At 39.2% G+C, this 17,535-nt stretch overlaps 2 protein-coding genes across 8 annotated transcripts in view; both read right to left on the bottom strand.

The window, feature by feature from the left end:
- The window catches only part of LOC148410258 (cdc42 effector protein 4-like), a 16,669-nt gene extending 8,797 nt beyond the window's left edge, over positions 1-7,872 (bottom strand). Inside the window, exon 1 of one of the 2 annotated variants that reach the window (XM_088435977.1) lies at positions 7,841-7,872. The gene's annotated coding sequence lies outside the window, so the exon portion shown is untranslated. The other variant, XM_088435976.1, reaches the window with a different exon arrangement.
- Positions 7,873-11,745: 3,873 nt separating this feature from the next.
- LOC148410257 (protein sidekick-2-like) overlaps positions 11,746-17,535 on the bottom strand; it is a 167,354-nt gene continuing 161,564 nt past the window's right edge. For all 6 annotated transcript variants that reach the window (XM_088437266.1, XM_088437268.1, XM_088437269.1 and 3 more), the window contains one exon: positions 11,746-15,276. In XM_088437266.1, the coding sequence (XP_088293392.1) occupies positions 14,848-15,276 (429 nt within the window). In that variant the 3' untranslated portion in view covers positions 11,746-14,847. The remainder of the gene's footprint in view (positions 15,277-17,535) is intronic.

The following is a 17,535-nucleotide window of genomic DNA, read 5'->3' as shown; positions in this document are numbered from 1 at the left end:
TCAGTTGAGTTAAGAGTAGGTTGGTGCAATTGAGGAGGGGGAGGGGCGTCATCTTACTACATGTTCACGTTTGATCATATCTAAGGGTGTCTTGAAAAAAAAAAGTTCTCGTTTTATAATTTCTAAGGGAGTCTTTAAAAAAACGACTTATCCAAACAGCTCATTTAAGTTCACGAGAGCTACCGCAATTGAGTAATTCCGAAAAAAAAAAAAAAAATCAGACCAAGGTTCTTCAGTTAAAAGAAAGAATAGCAGCTAGCAATCAAGCTACTTGATCAAATCTATGAAAGTCTCAAAATAAATAAATAACGACTGTACAACAAATTCACATTGTGTCCAACTACAGATGTAAAACCAATCAATCTGTCTTAGCCCTTTTCATACTCAGATTTTTTAAAAAGCATGTCTTAGTCTACAATCTCACACCTGGCGAGCTGATGTGACGTGACCTTTCCTCATCTTCCCGGGCAAAAACGTCTCGCTTAAATTCCGCTAAATGTTCCGCTGAATTGTCCACATTATTACAAGAATCGTAAACGTGTCTAAAAATATCTCCCGCCGCCATCGCATCAAAGAGAGAGATGAGCTTGCGAGAACAAACCCAAAAGCCGATTGACATATTACGAGTCGTCGAGACGCGTTTAAGGCCTTTTTAAAAAAGCAAATGAAAGCATTCTTGGCCTGCAGCCAGTCAGTACATAGCGTGGCGGCTGACCCCCATGCCCTGAGAGGAGATGACTTGTCTGTGCTACATTTACAGCCACGGAAGACTCCAGACACTGCAGTCCATCTTTCTGCCTGACCTGCACTTTTCGACATGACAGCAGAGAAGAAGACCAGACTACGGTTCTCTGCATAAGACATGACAGGAGTTACTTTTTATAGCGCAAATGACAAGAAGGTCTAGCAGTTGCACACATCTGTATTATACAGGGGGGGACCTAAGTTTTTGACAGCCCTGACATACGGTCAAGTTCTGAAAAGTACATCATTTAAGAGTTTGCTTTAAACTGGCAAATGATAACATGCTCAAGAGCCTCAATGTGATGTGTAGGAGTGGGATTTACGTCCACAGGAAGGGCAAGGAGAAAATGACCGACAGCTTCCATTTTTTGGTAAAAATCTAACTCCCTGCTTTCCCTAAATAAATAGGCCCATGCAAACAAGGGCTGTCAAAATGTTAACTTTGGATATTACCGTAATTTCCGTACCATAACGTGCAAATAACAGCTTTAATTTTCTCAACAGAGGGACATAAGGAAAGGAACATATACATTACATACGCTAGCAGCAATAAATCAGAGGACATTACATATTACATACTGTACGTACGCTGGGAGCGGAAAACCAGAGAAAATTTCGTATTGTGTACAATACTTACGCTAAGAGCAATAAATCATTCAGAGATTAAAGAACATGTTTAACCCATACATAAAGCGAAACGTATTAAAAAGGGCATCGTCAAACTTACAATCGGCAATAAAAGGTCACATACATAATGTTCTCTGACTTGTGAAATCGCTGCTGGCATACCTACTGTACGTAATATTCTTTGATTGGTTTATCGTATATGGACTGTGTGTGTTCCTTCCCTTGAGTCCCGGGAAATGCCAACAGGAAATGGTCCGACAGTCAAGTGGAGGGCTTACCAAAGTCCCACAATCACATTTTTACAGATTTTGGGACTCAGTGCACACATAACATGCGCAGGATTGTAAGGCGCACTGTCTATTTTGGAGAAAATTAAAGACTTTTATTTGTGCCTTATGGTAATTACTGTACTTTCACGGGCATAAGGCACCTTTAAACGTCTTAAATTTGTTTTTGCCAAAATTGATGAGGCATCTCGTGATGCGATGCATCGTATATGTGCACAGTTCCAAAATCTGCATATGTTGCTGAGTGACATTGATGAGTGCTCCGCTTGACTGACTGAAAACCTTTACTGCCACTACGTGATGGAGAACAGGGAAAAGTGTGGGTATGAAAGAGGAGGCATGACGTTGGCCCAAAAAAAAAAGACCAAAAAAAAAAGGGTCAATTTAACAAGAAAAAAAAGACCAAAAAAAAAAAAAGTCAATTTAACAAAAAAAATAAATAATCATTTGAAGCAATACTGTGAAAGTGTTTCAGACCAGCACCGTATTATCCACCCTGGGAGCCAAAGATAATCAAGTTGGTTGAGTCTTATCATGACTGAGCTTTCGGCAAGAACTTCAAAATACAAGCGTAGCAATGCCATTCGTTTCATATGTTACTTCTATCATTACACGGTTTATTTTCATGGATTCGCTGATTTCCTTACATTGAAGAGTATAACCTTCTAAAACGAGACCCGTGTATGAAGCACAGTATAAACTGCAAGCTATCGGCTACGTGGAGAAACGTGGAAATCGAGCAGCTGCGAGAGTGTTCAATCTCAACGAGTACATGGTTCGCAAAGGATAAAGCAAGAAAACATGCTTCGCCAAAACAAAAAAATTCAAGTTGGAAGAACAACTCGAGCATTGATTCATGCTCAATGAACAACCTACAAAAGCGTTTTACAGTCACCATTCGACTAAGGGCAAAAGCGCTTGGCGTGTTAGATGGGGAACATGAACAGTTGTTCATATTTGATACAAAAGATAAAAGATTTGCGAATAAAACAAACAAAAAATAACACAATGTCATTGTAAATATTTTAATAAAGTACAACTGAACTCAGTTTTGCTCTTGCTGCCTTTTTAAAAAAAACATACGCGAGTGGGCATGCATGCTACGTCTTGTGTGAGCATGTTAAATTCAGAAATACCACCCGCAACTGAGATTGCCTTTAAATACAAATTTGGCATTGAGGATGTATCCAGGTATCTTTTTTGTTCAAGTTGTCACTTTCTGCTGGTCAAACAAATAGGAGATCCAGCTAATTACTCCCAAATTTGTGCCAGGAAGATGCAATGTTAGATGTTTCTAAATAGCTAGGCTTTTAGCATTCTTGTCAAGGTGTTTGGTGAGTCACCACGACAAACCTCAATGTGCTCGATTGGCCTCTAGCAGGTGTGGCAGTGCCAGTTACAATAGAAGCTTGAAAGCTGCAAGCTAGCCGGAATGCTAATGAGAACTGGCAGACTCGATCCTTGGTGACCACATGTTCAACCACGACAACAGGAGGAATGAGTCTCAGGGGACCCATGAACCTTGAAGACTGTTGTGGAAAACCTGTTCTTGCGTTCACCTCCGCCGTGGAAAGAATGCAAGGGGGAAATTATTGCATCCATAGAAGTTTGCATTTAAACACCATAATTACAGCGGTAGATTGAGCAGCAGGAAAAACAACACACAAGAACTCGTTCTGAGTTTTAAGCAATGAACATAAGAGATCAGAACATTCTAATTGTTGACAAGAAAGCCATTTAACATGAACCACAGGATGGTACGACGGAATCGATGTTTCCCTTCAGCTGACGCAACCAGCAAATGCTGGGTCACAATGACAACAGCGAAGACCAAAACAATAGCGGCAGACAAAAGCTCCAGTCAAAGCTTTTCACAAAATGACATGTGAGACCAACAACACAGCAGAACAACAACGTCATAAAAGATAGCACAAAAGGAATTTTGTGAGAAGATTCAGGAGAAAACTAAAGTTGTGTTGACACCACAGTGATATGGTAAAAAAAAAAAAGTAAGATTTGTTCTTTGTAAGGTATTGTGATTATGTTGCCAAAACAATCTCATCCGCTATGGACATCCTGTCCTATTTTCAAAGGTTAACTTTGTCAGACACTGTTGGTTTTCATAATTTTACAGCGGTAACTTGCGAGTATGTATTTCGAGATACAAATCTCCACTTGGCTAATTTCAATTTAAAATTTGAGTTCCCAAGAAGTTGGCATTTTTCACACAAATCACACACACTTACGAATGTACACAAGCACTAGCTTGATGCTAGCACACAATTTAAAATGCCACAGAGGACCTAACAAAACTAGCCTAACGTCATAAGTTTTTGTTTTTATTTAAACATTGTGCCAAGTCAAGTCGCCATGTTCTGCTTCCAAATGTTTGGATTTTCAGGCTCCAAAAGTACATCTTTTGTAAAAAAAATGATTTTTTTTTGCTTCGCTTTGATTTAAAGCATATAACTATGGTGGCAAGAACTTCAAAACAAACAGCAGTTTAGCCTTTTCCACTTTGAAACTTAACATAAAAGAAACAACATTGTGTATTTTATCAAATCACATTGTTTTCAATCATTCTTTCGAAGGTTTGTTAGCTTAATGCTAAATAACAATGCAAAATGCCAGGGAGGACTAGTTTTTTTTTACTAGTTTTATTAGATTTTTATTAAATATGTTCTGTTTGCAAATGTTAGTGTTATGACCTAAAAAATTGTGATCGTAAAAACCATAAGTTTTATCTTAGGTTTGATTTATGATGGCAATCTTTGGTGGCATGAACCTTGCAACAAACATCAGTTTGGCAGTTTTTCACCTTAATACTAAACATAAAAGAAACTATATTGTGTATTTAATGAAATCAGATTAATGTTGACTCATGAAGGTATGTTAGCTTAATACTAACAATGCAAAATGTCTTAACAACTTAACATAACGAGCATCTTTCTATCTGTTTCACTTGATTTTTATTCATTATATTATGCTTCCAAATGTTAGTATTCTCAGGGTCTAAAATTCTATTCACGTGAAAACATTTTTTTTTTTTTACCTAGTTTGATTCATGGGTAGCTATTGTTGCTCGCAGTGAATTTCACAACAAGCATCAGTTTCACTTTCAATCTAAACATGGAACAAAGAATGTTTTCAATTTAATCAAATTACATTAATTCTGTCATAGGAATGTCTGCTATCTTAAGGCTAACAAACAATACAAAATGCCATGATGGACTTAACATAACTTAACATAACCTAACCCTTTGTCATTAAAAATGCTCTGTTTTCAAATGATTATATGTTGTTACTTAAAAAATGGTCAAAACTAGCCATTTTATTAATACTGCATATGCCTGATTTGGTCGTCAAAGTGAGCTGATGACTTTTCTACAGGAAGTTCACCTTAATGGCCACATGTTACGCCGTGGATCCTTCAAGAAAAGTTTCGCATCCTGGGAGGCAGTTTTGGATAACAACTAACAGTTTATGTTGGTATTTCCTGGAATGTGAAGCGACCGGACGCTTCACACACACACAAACACACAGTGAGCACACAGACATGTTCACACACAGGATGCCACAAATAACAAGCTGAGGCTCCTTTGCAGATGCTTTTCTACAAATTGAAAACTGCGACAGGGCAATTCGCCTCTATAAAACGGAAACAAACCCAGCTGCAACTATAACTTTTACCTTCAAGTACTGAGCTGAGGTGATTTGTAATAGTAGACGAGGAAACCTGTGCAGGCTAGTTTGCAGGCTAAATCCATAGGTGGCTAAGTAAACAAGCTGAGCTGCTGACACACGAGGAGGTCGTCTCATCCATTTAAATCCATCAGGGCGCCCATTGACACGTCACAAAAGAACCCTCGTCCCCATGCGCGGTTTGGATAAGAGGGGTCAAAGGTAACGCACTGGATGCTGCGAAAACAAAGGAGGCCTCACACGAAGATGCCTGATTTCATTGTCTCATGTTGAAAAGGTGAACTTCCGATGGAGTGATAAAGCGCAGAGGTGAAATCCATTAGCTAATACAAAACTAGTCAGCGATGACATCACATCATGCACTAAGCCGCAGCCTGGGTTGTTACATGCTTTCACAGAAGCTAAACTTTTCTTCAAAAATGGCTGCCCAGATTTACTTCATGAACATTATTTATCTACTCTTTCCATCTGCCAAATACCTGTTAAATATAGCTGTGGCATCTTTCCATCAAAAATAAATATATTTTTTGTATTATCTATATATTATCTATATATCTAGCTTGTTTGCTTAATCGCCAAGGCTTAGGTAACCCGAGGCACTTTCCAAGATGTATAAATAGAAACTGGCTTGCAAGTTTATTACCATAAATCATCTGCTTCTCTGTCTATCTTTAGCGTGCTGGCTACATATACCATTAATGCTAAAAATAGCCGTTGTTAACGTTCCATCAACTTTAATCGTAAAAGACCGACTGATTTATTCATAGACTTTTTCTCCATGAATATCAAGCTATCGAAGCTAACTGGCTAAAAAGTATTGCTACATTGATCATGATATAACTAGCAGAGGAAGGCAGTAAACAACATCAGATGCGACATAACAGTAGTCAGTATGCTGTATACAGAACAGGTCAAAAGTCTAGAAAACCTTTAAAAAGTGTAGAAATTCAAGTTGTTAACTCTTTCAAAAGCACAGTTGTGAACTGCAAATCAATCCAGGTCAGAAAGCATCAGCCCTGTATATCATAAAGTTGGCTGGAAAAAAACACCAAGATGGGTAAAGGGTTTATTCAACACAACCAGTTTTAAATGTTTTTGTTACCAAAAGATTTACAAAGTTGACGACTAATCCCCAATTCAGAATATTTTGAAATATTGTAAAAAATAGTGAATTGTCGGTTGTTTTTAAGCTTTTAATTGCTACTTTATATTCTTTGTTTTTTTTTGCATGTTGATTTTGGGAAAGAAAAAAAGCTTGCACAAAGCGGCATTAAAACAACAAAAATACTGTTGAGTGAGTAAAGGTAGCTTTGTATTGAAACTATTAATGGCCACATGTATTCTCACATTTAGTTGATTTTATTGCTAGCAAAATTAAGTTAAATAAATGAAAAATAGTTGGAACTGTTGACAAAAAAAACACAAAAAAAACCCCCTCTTTAACAAAATATAGAACCGCCATAATTTAAAGGCTCACCAGTATGTCATGACAACAAAAAGTAAATTACATTACAGCATTCCCTTGTTAATAAGGGGGGTTAGGTTCCCAAAAATACCCAATGGAACCCAATGTATAGATTGAACTTTTTATTTTTTATTCTTTTAATATTATTTTTCTTTTGTTAAAAACAGATACATAACATACTTTTTTAAAAATTGTCTGGTCCGTCTCAGGAGGAAATTTATCAAGAAAAATAGTGAGGTAAAATTGCAATAGTTATGATCATACATTAAAATCCATGTGTTGGTTGTAGGTTGATTTTTTTCTTAAATGAATAAATGTACTTTTTTCGACTTGTCTTACTTAAAAGGAAGAACAATTGCAAGAAAGACAGCGACATGAACCAGCAATAGAAAAAAGCTATGGTCAAAAATGAAAATTTGCAATAATCAAACCACGGTGTAACGAGGGAACACGGTAAGGGGGGCGCATATGGGCATTTGAACCACTTGAAATGAGAAAACTGGCACTCGAGCAAAATAAAGTGACGTGACACACATCAAGCAGCGCTTCAAGGGGTGTGTGCAAGGCATGAGAACAATAAGTAGCTGCAACACAAAAGCATCAGCTGCCATGTTACACACACCCACACACATACATCCACACTGTGCCTCCCTTCCTCCGGGTTCAAGATAAACATCCCCAAACATGACACATTATCAATCTAAAAAAAAAAAAAAAAAACGCTAACAATTAGGTCGAAAGTGCGGTTTCAATCTCGAACGGTGTTGACGCTTACCTAAGCATCCCATTCATAAAAGCCGGTCCCACGTAGAGGCCCCCAGCAGATTCGACAATGGAGCAGAGGATGGGCGACGCACGCCGAAAATGAAATTAAACGTTTTTAAAAAAGGGCACGAAATGGAAGCTTTCGCAAGTGAAAGGCAAAAGTAGCAATCTCGGCGGAGCTGTCACCTATCGTAAACGGCTCCGCCGTGCGAAAAGGACCAAGCAAAATAGCTCGTGTATGTGTGTGCACCTCTTGCAGGAGTCCGCTGGGTTGGCCACGCCCTCTTCCCCTCGCAGTGCGCCTTAAAGACACAGGAACCCCGGAAGGCAAAATACGTCATATAACGTCGACTAACAAAATCGAAAGAATGAACTCAAGATATGTTGCAATAATAATAAAAAAAGAAAGAAAGAATGAACTCAATTCCATAACAATTATGCCAAAAGATATCATCAAAAAAATTGAATGTAACAATGAGTTTTTGAGTTTTATGACTAACTTTATTTTAATACTGGGTAAATGTCACATTCACAAGGCCAGATTTTCTAGAACCCTTACTAATTTTAGATTATTTTTAATTGACTTAGACTTGTACATTGATACGTTGACTGTAAAAGCAAACAAAATAAGTGAACGTACTTTGTTATATTTTAGGGAATTATTTAATACAACCCCTGACCACGATTAATTTCTTTTCACTTATTTTTTTTTTATGTCTTATATTATTTCTGTATACTGTCCATTAATAATGTACTGTGTTGCTGACTTTGTATTGTATGTTTATACAGGTTCAGCAACAAATAAATAAAAATTAAAAACAAAAACAAAAAAAGTATGAACTCAAAATTAATTGAGTCTGTGTGGATTAAATTTTGTAACCTCAAATTATTAAAAAAAAAAACTGTATCTCTTGATTTACCTAGTTGGCTCTCAACCAATTAGTCTCTTTTTAATCTATAATCTTTCCTGTCATCCACCTTCACTGATGCCAACGTGATCTGATTTGAACCCATCTATCTTCAGTGTTCCACCGCTACCTCACGGTTCGGTTATTGCAGGTTCACGCTATTGTGGATTTTCATTTTTAGCATTTGTTTTCTATTGCAGGTTTACAGTGCACATTTTCTTGCAACATCGCTTGCTATTAGGTCAGATCAGTCAAAGGAAATGACAAATGTATTTATTAAAAATAAATTGACCATAATACATACAAAAATACATACAAAAATGCAGATTTTATGTATGTATTTGTTTTTTTTTAACAAAAGAAACAAGGAACAAAGCAAAAAAAAAAAATCTATCTCAAATTTTTACTGAGGGAGTGACTGAGGGTATTTTGGGACAGTAACCCCTGAGATAAACAAGGAAAAAAAATCTCGACCTTTTAACCTATTGTCTGGCTACTTAACCCTTTAAGCGCCAAAGTAGCAATGTTGCACAAAGCAACTTTTACAGTATACCTTTATCGCTAACCATTTTCGAGCAGTAAGCTTTTGAAATGGTGATACTACAACAAATGCATTGATTGGAAAAAAAAAAAACTCTGTTGGCTTCATGCTTGGTTGATGCTTGATGCATCCATGAGCTCCACGTGACTCCACATGTCAAAATGACATCATTACAGCAACCACGCCCATCCGTGCGGCATCTGCGTGGGCCAGATTTTACACAACATGTACCTCCCGGAATGTTGTCCCACATGGAAAACATGGCAGATCCATTTAGGATTCGGCTGAAAAGGACTACCGTGACTTAAATGCCGTAAGCAACTCCTGGAGAGCATGCACACTGGGGAGGGATGAGAAGTCTGTAAAAATAAAACTTGGAAGAATTTAGATGGTTTGAACCTACTAGGACCTCTGTTATAGAGTAGTGTTGTTTGTATGCTGTAGACGCTATTTACTGCCGCCTATAGTATGGGAGAATATCGACTGACTGAGTGGGAAAGCTGCACTGAGTATATAGTGCTGCAAAATGTGTGCTGGCGAGATTCCACGCGTCATATTCCCGCGTGGAGCGTTCACGCAGCAAGCATACACCAAGCTTAAGGGTTTAAACTTCTCAATTTTAACCTATTACCTGGCTACTTTAGCTCTGCTAAAGATAGTCCACCTATCAATCAATTTAGAAAACCATATCAGGCACAGGTGTCGAAACCCAGGCCCGTGTGCAAGATTTTTGAATGGCCCATCATATATTTGTTTGTTATATCACGATCATAGTTACCACGTGTTCGAAACTATAACTACAAAATTAGAAATGAGTTTGCCAGTCATGAAAAGGCAGGAGTGTCCAAAGAGTGTCCAAAGAAAAGAAAAAAAATCAACCTCAGGTTTTCAGCATGATGCTTCTATGTAGAACAATAGAGGCTACATATGTAACTAGTGTTAGAGGCTGAATAAACATTTCTATGCTTTCATCGCCAAAGAAATCTGAACTCACGTCTCGGGGAAGTGGAGGTGAGCCATTTGTTTGACGTTTTGTTTATTGCAGTTTTATCACGCGTGACTGAGGCGCTCATTATGAAGACCATCCTGACAGCAAAGAGAATTTGAATGTAAATGAGGCTAGGCGGGAGGACAAAAGGAACGTGTCAATGGTTGTTTGGACACTCATTACCCGCCTGCGGCATCCACACACAAATGCTTGCATTATTATTTGTTCAATCCAAAGGATTTAAATGTCACATTAGTCACGCACTACTGTGACTTCCTGTGACAAGAAAACAGCGAGTGAACTCTCCCTATTAATCTAAAAACCTATCGATGATTATGCATCTCCTTTTCTGAATTATGCAGAACATAAATTGTGTTTTGAATGGGTTCGAGTTTACAAGAGCACAAATGTTTCTCTTCATTCCGGAGTCAGGTTTTAACATGCAACCCTGGGTGTTCACAAGGTAAGCGTGTCATTCACCTCAATGTAAAACACAAATTAACATGCAACTTCTGTGTCGTGGCTAAAAATAGCATATTACTCATTTTAGTCACGACTAAAGTCGCTCACCCTGTGATAATGTAAATTTGGATGACTAAGAAAAGTCATGAGTTTGGACTTATACAAGTCCAAGGCATCTGGTAAACCAGACAAGTGGTTCTCAACCTATTTTCTATAATGTACCCCCTATGGATTTTTTTTTTCTTAGCACAGCCATTTCACAGCCATTTTGTTCTGCAACTGCAGAAGCTCGACTGCTTAACATCATGTTTTTTTCAGTTTTACCAATCTAACGATCCGCATCAAACTTAACAAAATAAAGGCATTCCCTCTTTAGCAAAGGAGACACTTTATAACTAAATTTAGCAATACAGTACTTTTCCTCGTGTTCCAGTTAATTTGCTCTCAATTTGAAAAGAAAAAAACATACTATTCATGTCAAGGGGGATAAAACGCTTTACATTAAATTTGTTGATCCCTACAGATATTGTTGAAAGTTTTTTGGACCCCCATTTGAGAACCACTGAACTAGCCTATGTTTTTTTTAAAATGGCATGTTTTTCATTTGATTCATGTCATAAAATTAACGGTTCAACTTGGTTCATTGAGTGCATTGAATTCTGGACCTAATAGCATGAGCGGCACTGTTGCCAGCCTTTGAAGAGCCAGCCAATTCATTTTTGTCCTCCCTTGTGTCCATTTTGTCGCAGCACAGCAAAGTGAATTGCATCCCAGCCAAACACGAGGCATCATTGAAAAGGCCAGGATGTCCTCGACTGAGGACACTAGGACCAGTAAGGGATCCCCAATGAGTGGATCAAAAGACGTACTATCTATAATTCTTCACTCATGGGACATGACAAAGAATGTCTCGAAAATGTTAAGACACCAGTTTGAAGTTGCAGGGATAAAATGCACAATGTTTCTTTAAGGCCAACTATTTCAGCCTTGGATGTAAGAGGACAAAATTAACAGTCACATAGCATTTCCCTAAAAGCTTCCAGACACTCCCCCATCCACTCCCCCACCAGCCTCCCGTCCTCCTTCTGCCTGGCTTCAGATCGATGTTTTCCGGCCACAACTAGAGATTACCCTGCCTCCCCCAACAAAAAAAAATCCCAACCCCTCCTTGAGCTTGGGCGTCCACTTCGTCGCCCCCAAAATCACTCGTTTGAAATCTGAAACAGAGGGTCTGATCCATTCCACAGCCACACACATGAAAAATAAAATAATTTATTTTCAGAGGGCTATCATCAATCGATTGATAATGTCTGAAGACGTATACAGTAGTGGCGTTCACATCAGAATGACTTTGTAGATTACACGTTGGTGGGAAAACTTACACTGTACAGTGGGACTGTCGGTTCCCCGGTGATGCTGCGTAGAAAATGTCTAAGCATACATGAATGTCTTTTTGTCCTCTTTTCTTCACAAACACATTTTTATATCTGCTTCGCTCATCCTCACAGAAAGTTGGTAGGATTTTGTACAGAAAGTCTCACAACTCTGCTTTGGGATGTGACAATCTATTTTGGGGGGAGGGTTCACTGCATGGGCAATGCTTTAAATAATTTTGTAAAATTTTATATCTGGGACAGGCAAACATCAATTGTTAAGAATCAACAGTGTGGAAGTGATTGTTGAGTCTCAAATAATTTTCCCTCTAAAGTACAAAAAAGGGAAGTTGAGCAATGTCAGCATGGAAACAGGAGTTCAGAACATTCCAAACAAACAGATAAGTGGTAAACTAATTCATTACAACAGATCGGGCATGTGAAAATAACTTTACCATCATAAAGATTGAAACATACAAAAAAAAACTTGTAACTAGTGACAATAGTGTTGCAGAATGTCAACATTTTAAAGGTGAGGGTGCAAAGATTTCATCGGGTCTGTTAAAATCATATTTGCTTTGTTAATGTGTTTTGTAAATCATATGTGTCTCTTTGAAGAGATTGTCAACCATAGTTCGATTATTTCGATTATTATATTTGGAGTTTTTAGGAACCTACGGCAACTTGAGGCATCGCAAGTTTAGTTAATCTAACCACCGCTAGGGCTACCGGAATTGACATAATAGTTAGAAAGAATGAGCATGTGCAACACAGAACAGTCTTTGACGAGCAATGTTTTGGAATCAAAAGAGGACGACATTTTGATACAAGAGCCGACAGAGGCTTCAAGACCACCAACAGAGGGTGATGTCATAAAGTGGCTCAGCCATAAAATCCTTACATAAGGCTTTTGTGACATTTCACCTTAGGAAATACCCAAAAACGTGGGGGTGCGACCCTAATTCAAACGGCATATGACACATTTAGAATTTTAGTTAGTGATTTCTACGTATCTAATAATTTTGTAACGGCAGATTTTTGTGGTCCCGAGGGGGAAAAAAAAAACAAAACAATCTTTGCACCCTGACCTTAAAGGTCCCCCCAAAAAGATTAAACAAAAGTACAATAAAGTATTCAATGTGATCTCTTTCTAAGTACAATGAGTATGGTATTGCTAACATTATTTTCTCAAAATGAGTCTATAATTTAAAAGGGTCCAAATATTGAAATGCTCCTTTAAAAAAATACCGTAATCCCCCAAAATATAAGACACATTTTTTACCCAAAAATGAATGCCAAAAGTACGGGTGCATCTTTTGAACAGTAACTTAAATATTAATTTTTTTTTTTTTTTTTACACTATTCAAAAGATTTGTTTGTCAGCCACATAAGACGAGTTTTAAAGCACAGATGTGCATTCTTATATTCACTGTATTATTTCTTACAATAGTTCCCGTAACAAGCGGGCATGAGTTGGCTGTTATCAGCAAGTGCCTGTTAGTTGAGGTTGTTACAGCATTATTTTCAATAAAAAAAGCGAGCAGACTGAACCAACGTCCCAGTCCATCCTTGTTCACACGCAGGAATATTACTAAAACCGAGAAGATCATTGAAAAGAAATGATGTCTCCAGCTGAGTCGGTTAGAGAGCGCTGAAACGCTGATTTGACTCGTCTATTATTTGCGGTCTTTTGGCATACACACAATCATAAACTTGGTGAAACACGGATGGTGCACAAATTCCGCTATTTATTGTAAAATGAACTTGAGCCGCGTCACAACGAAAAGGAAAAGCAACTGCTTCGAGGGCATTCATCTTTTCATCCACTGCGTTCAATTGCTCACAATGCGGTATATATAAAACACATTTAACCCGCAACAAATATATAACTTATGGATGTGAACACAAGAAAATATGAAGGGTTTAGGAAGCTGATATTTATTCGGTTTTGCCATAGTTTTTGTTTTGTCGCCAAAGTGTTGGTGCATTCTATATACGCCAACATAGAAAATACCAGAATTTGCCCCTAAAATTAAGGGTGCGTCCTATACACAGATGTGTCTTATATTTGGGAAGTTATGGTAATTAATGAAAAGAAAGAATGCTGTTTGATTTTGGGTGCACCAAAATTTCACATTTGGCAATTGAAAACTTTAAAAATGGCCTATAACATATAGCAAGTTTCAAACCCCAACTCTTAGAATTGTGAGGCAGACATGCTAACCACTAGCTTACCATGCTGCTTATGTTTTCCAATTTTTCCATTTCATTCAGCATATTTTTTGAGTAATTTGCCTGAAAAATTGTCTCATTTTCCGCACGGCTTTTTGTACCATTTCCTTATAAATTCCTGCGATACTCCGACACAGCAGCCGTAAAGTAACATCACCCGATCCAGCGTGACTTGTGCTTTTGCTCTTTCAGTGTCTGTGATGAAGATATCAGCAAAATGACACGTTGTAAGAAAAAAAAAACAAAAAAAGGAGTTAAGAGTTCATATAGCTATCTACTGCAGCAGCACACAAATCGACACATCCGTCCCCGGCCCCCATTCCGGAAAAACGAGCAAAAAGGTGCCACGATGCTTGAATGTGAGATGTCAGCTTGAAGCGTATTCATATAAATAGCCGGTAAACAATATGAGACGAGTACACAACAATCAGAAAAAGGAAGGCAGTCGCATTGACTGCCTTTTTTTCAGTCTTTTGTTTCTCACTGTCATTCGTCTTGTTTTTTTCTTCTTTTTCTTATAGCAAACATCCGACTCCGCTTCCACCCATCGAAGCGGGCGCGCTCACCTCTAAAGCTCTCATAGGAAACAATAACACGGCATTTCAATTGAAACGGAGCTCGTCGAGTGACAAATGAAAACCTGGAAATGATTGTCTTTTTCATTAAATAAACATCACGTCGATTAAGCACACGCACGCTCGGGGAAGCGGGAAGCGAAGAGTCCCTGTCGGGGCGTCGTCTGGAAAGAGGGCGTCAAACAAAGGAGGAGAAGCCGGCGGTGGGTGGCGGCGGGGCGGCGGTGCAGCCCAAGCTGCTGGGGGGCCGGTAGAGGGTGCCGTGCTGGCTGGGGGGTTCCGAGGACAGCAGGGATGGGGTGGGAGTCCGGCTTCCTTTGGGCCTGAAGAGGGTGCCCTGGCCTTGGGTGGGCTGCGGCTGCGGGGAAGGGGCGCTCTGCGGGACCAGGGGCGGCAGCGGGGGTAGTGGCGGCACGGGCGGCGGGTGCGCTCGAGATTCTTGCTCCGCCAGGGGCTCCGGCTGCGAGTAGCCGTAGGCCGGCGGCCGGGACACGCCCTTGGGCTGCCGGCGCCACGAGTTGTAGTAGGTAGGGTCGCTGATGTAGTGGCTGACGAAGGAGTGCGTCTTCTGGCGGCTCTGGTCCATCTCGTACTCGCTGTCGCTGCCCTGCGGAAACACCGTACCCATTTGTGTCTGAATTAGATGGGCTCAACGAAATAGTTGTAAGCCTTGACATCTAATTTGACCACACTGAACATTTTTTTTTCAACATTCTCAATGATGTAGCCCCTTGGAAATTTTGCCAAGTGCCATTTTGAGCTTTTACATGTTGTCACAATCTGAGTGAAATTTTATATCTCTACTGTCTTCTTTCAAGGCTCTTCCCTTAATGTGAAATTCCTTTGATGCAAAGATAAAAGGATTGGAGAAAATACTGTTCCAGGGTAAAAATGGACAGATACACCCCAGTAAAGTGATAACGAAGTGGTCGTGCCATGGAAATTTTGCCAAGTGCCATTTTGAGCTTTTACATGTTGTCACCATCTGGGTGAAATTTCAGCTCCCTAGTGTCTTTGTTTGATGCTTTCCCTTTGATGTGAAATTGACGTAAAGATTAAAAGAATGGAGAAAATACCGCACAAGGGTTAAAATACAGTTACCCCGGTAGTTTGATACCAAAGTGGTCATGCAATGTTGAACTTTAACATGTTGTCCCAATCTAGATGAAATTTCAGCTCCCTAGAGTCTTCTTTCAATACTTTCCCTTTGATGTAAAATGCCTTTGATGTAAAGATTAAAAGAATGGAGAAAAAAAACGAACATAGGGTTGATTAAGATCAACCAATACCCTAGTGGTGTGATACCTAAGTGGTCACGCCATGTTGAAATCTGACATATTGTCACCATGTGGGGGAAATTTCAGCTCCCTAAAGTCTTTGTTCACTGCTTTCCCTTTGATGTGAAATGTCTCTGATGTAAAGATCAAAGGATTAGGCAAAATAGTGATTTATTAAACTTTAGAACCAGAGTTTTAGTGGTATTGTATCTATTTATTTCTAGTTTGTCTGCCTGAAAATCTGAGGCGATTGACGGCAATTAGCAAAATGGTCGTACCCTGAGAGAAAAAAAGAAAAAAAACAGGCAGCTTTTGCTTGAAAATTCATATTTTACAAATTAAATATTTATCAGAATGATGTGTTTGAATTGGCGGGCTGTGTAGATTATATTCCTTTAACGGGATTTAGGGGTTTAATTCTCCTTTAACCCTTGGGCAAGGTTTTCTCCAATCCTTTGATTTTTTTTTTAATCTAATCCACTTCACATCAAAATAAAAGCATTGAAAGAAGACATTCGGGAGCTTAAATTTCACCGACATGTCAATGATCAACATGTCACCACCACTTAATTACCACGCTACCAGGTGTGGTTCATCCCTTGACTAAAACACTGCGAGAGTGATGTGGAATAAAATGATGTGTAATAGTGTGAAATAAAATGAGCCCAAAATGTTCAAGTGGTCAAATTTGTTCCTACTTGATTTACAGTGTGAAAGGGCAATGACCTGGAAATATGTTGTTACCCTGGCCACCCCACCAAAAAACGTCTAGCTACACCCCTGGCTGCAAGTATTGCCTGCTTATTGCTAACAAAAACGTCTCCCATGGTAATAAAGCATGACAACAATTCCCATATGTCATCTTACATGGGAAACATCCCGCCGTCTAATTATTTAGCTTCAAACAGGAAGTGTAGCAGCTTTTTCAAATTGGTGGCAGCTAGTGGGAGGAATAAGAAATCTGATATTTGCAAGCGGACGGGGGACCCGTTACCTGAACGAGGCGCTCTTCGGGAGACACAAACACTTGTTATTGTCTTTCCCGGGCCTCCCACTGTTTACCTGCCACTCGTGCAAATAGATGTCGCGGTGGCATCTGTTAGCGCGCGGCGCAGCAGTAAAAGGCCGAGCGCACGCAAACGTGTAATGCCGAGACTAATTGTTTGTGTTTCTCAGCGAGAGTCGTACCTCAGAGCGCAATTAAGGTTCCCCGCATTAATCCTCCATCTTGTCTCACTCGCATCTGTGAGTTTAGACGTTATATGCCCAAAAGGAGCAATTATCTCTGCTCCATAGGTGCTACATATTTGGATTCATACATCACGAGTTGTCCTCAAACAATCAGGGATAATTGTGCAGGGGAAACATATTCAAATGATCCCGTGCTCAATTGCAAAAACATTTTTTTTAATAAAACTAACAAATGTTTTACGAGCTTAGTCGTGTGACATGGCAAGCTGAGCTGAGATTGATTGGCGGCTACCGACTCTGATGTCATTTCCAGCCGCCAGCAAGTGGCGAAATGGCCGCCCCGTGATATGAATGAAAACGAGTAGAATTTGCTGCTTAATTCATATTCCAAAAACACA

The sequence above is a fragment of the Hippichthys cyanospilos genome, chromosome 16 (genome assembly GCF_059441005.1).
Source record: "Hippichthys cyanospilos isolate Australia breed blue-spotted pipefish chromosome 16, RoL_Hcya_1.0, whole genome shotgun sequence".
Taxonomy (NCBI): Eukaryota; Metazoa; Chordata; class Actinopteri; order Syngnathiformes; family Syngnathidae; genus Hippichthys; species Hippichthys cyanospilos.
Note: the sequence above shows the minus strand (reverse complement) of the source record. Positions and strands in the feature narration are given on the sequence as shown.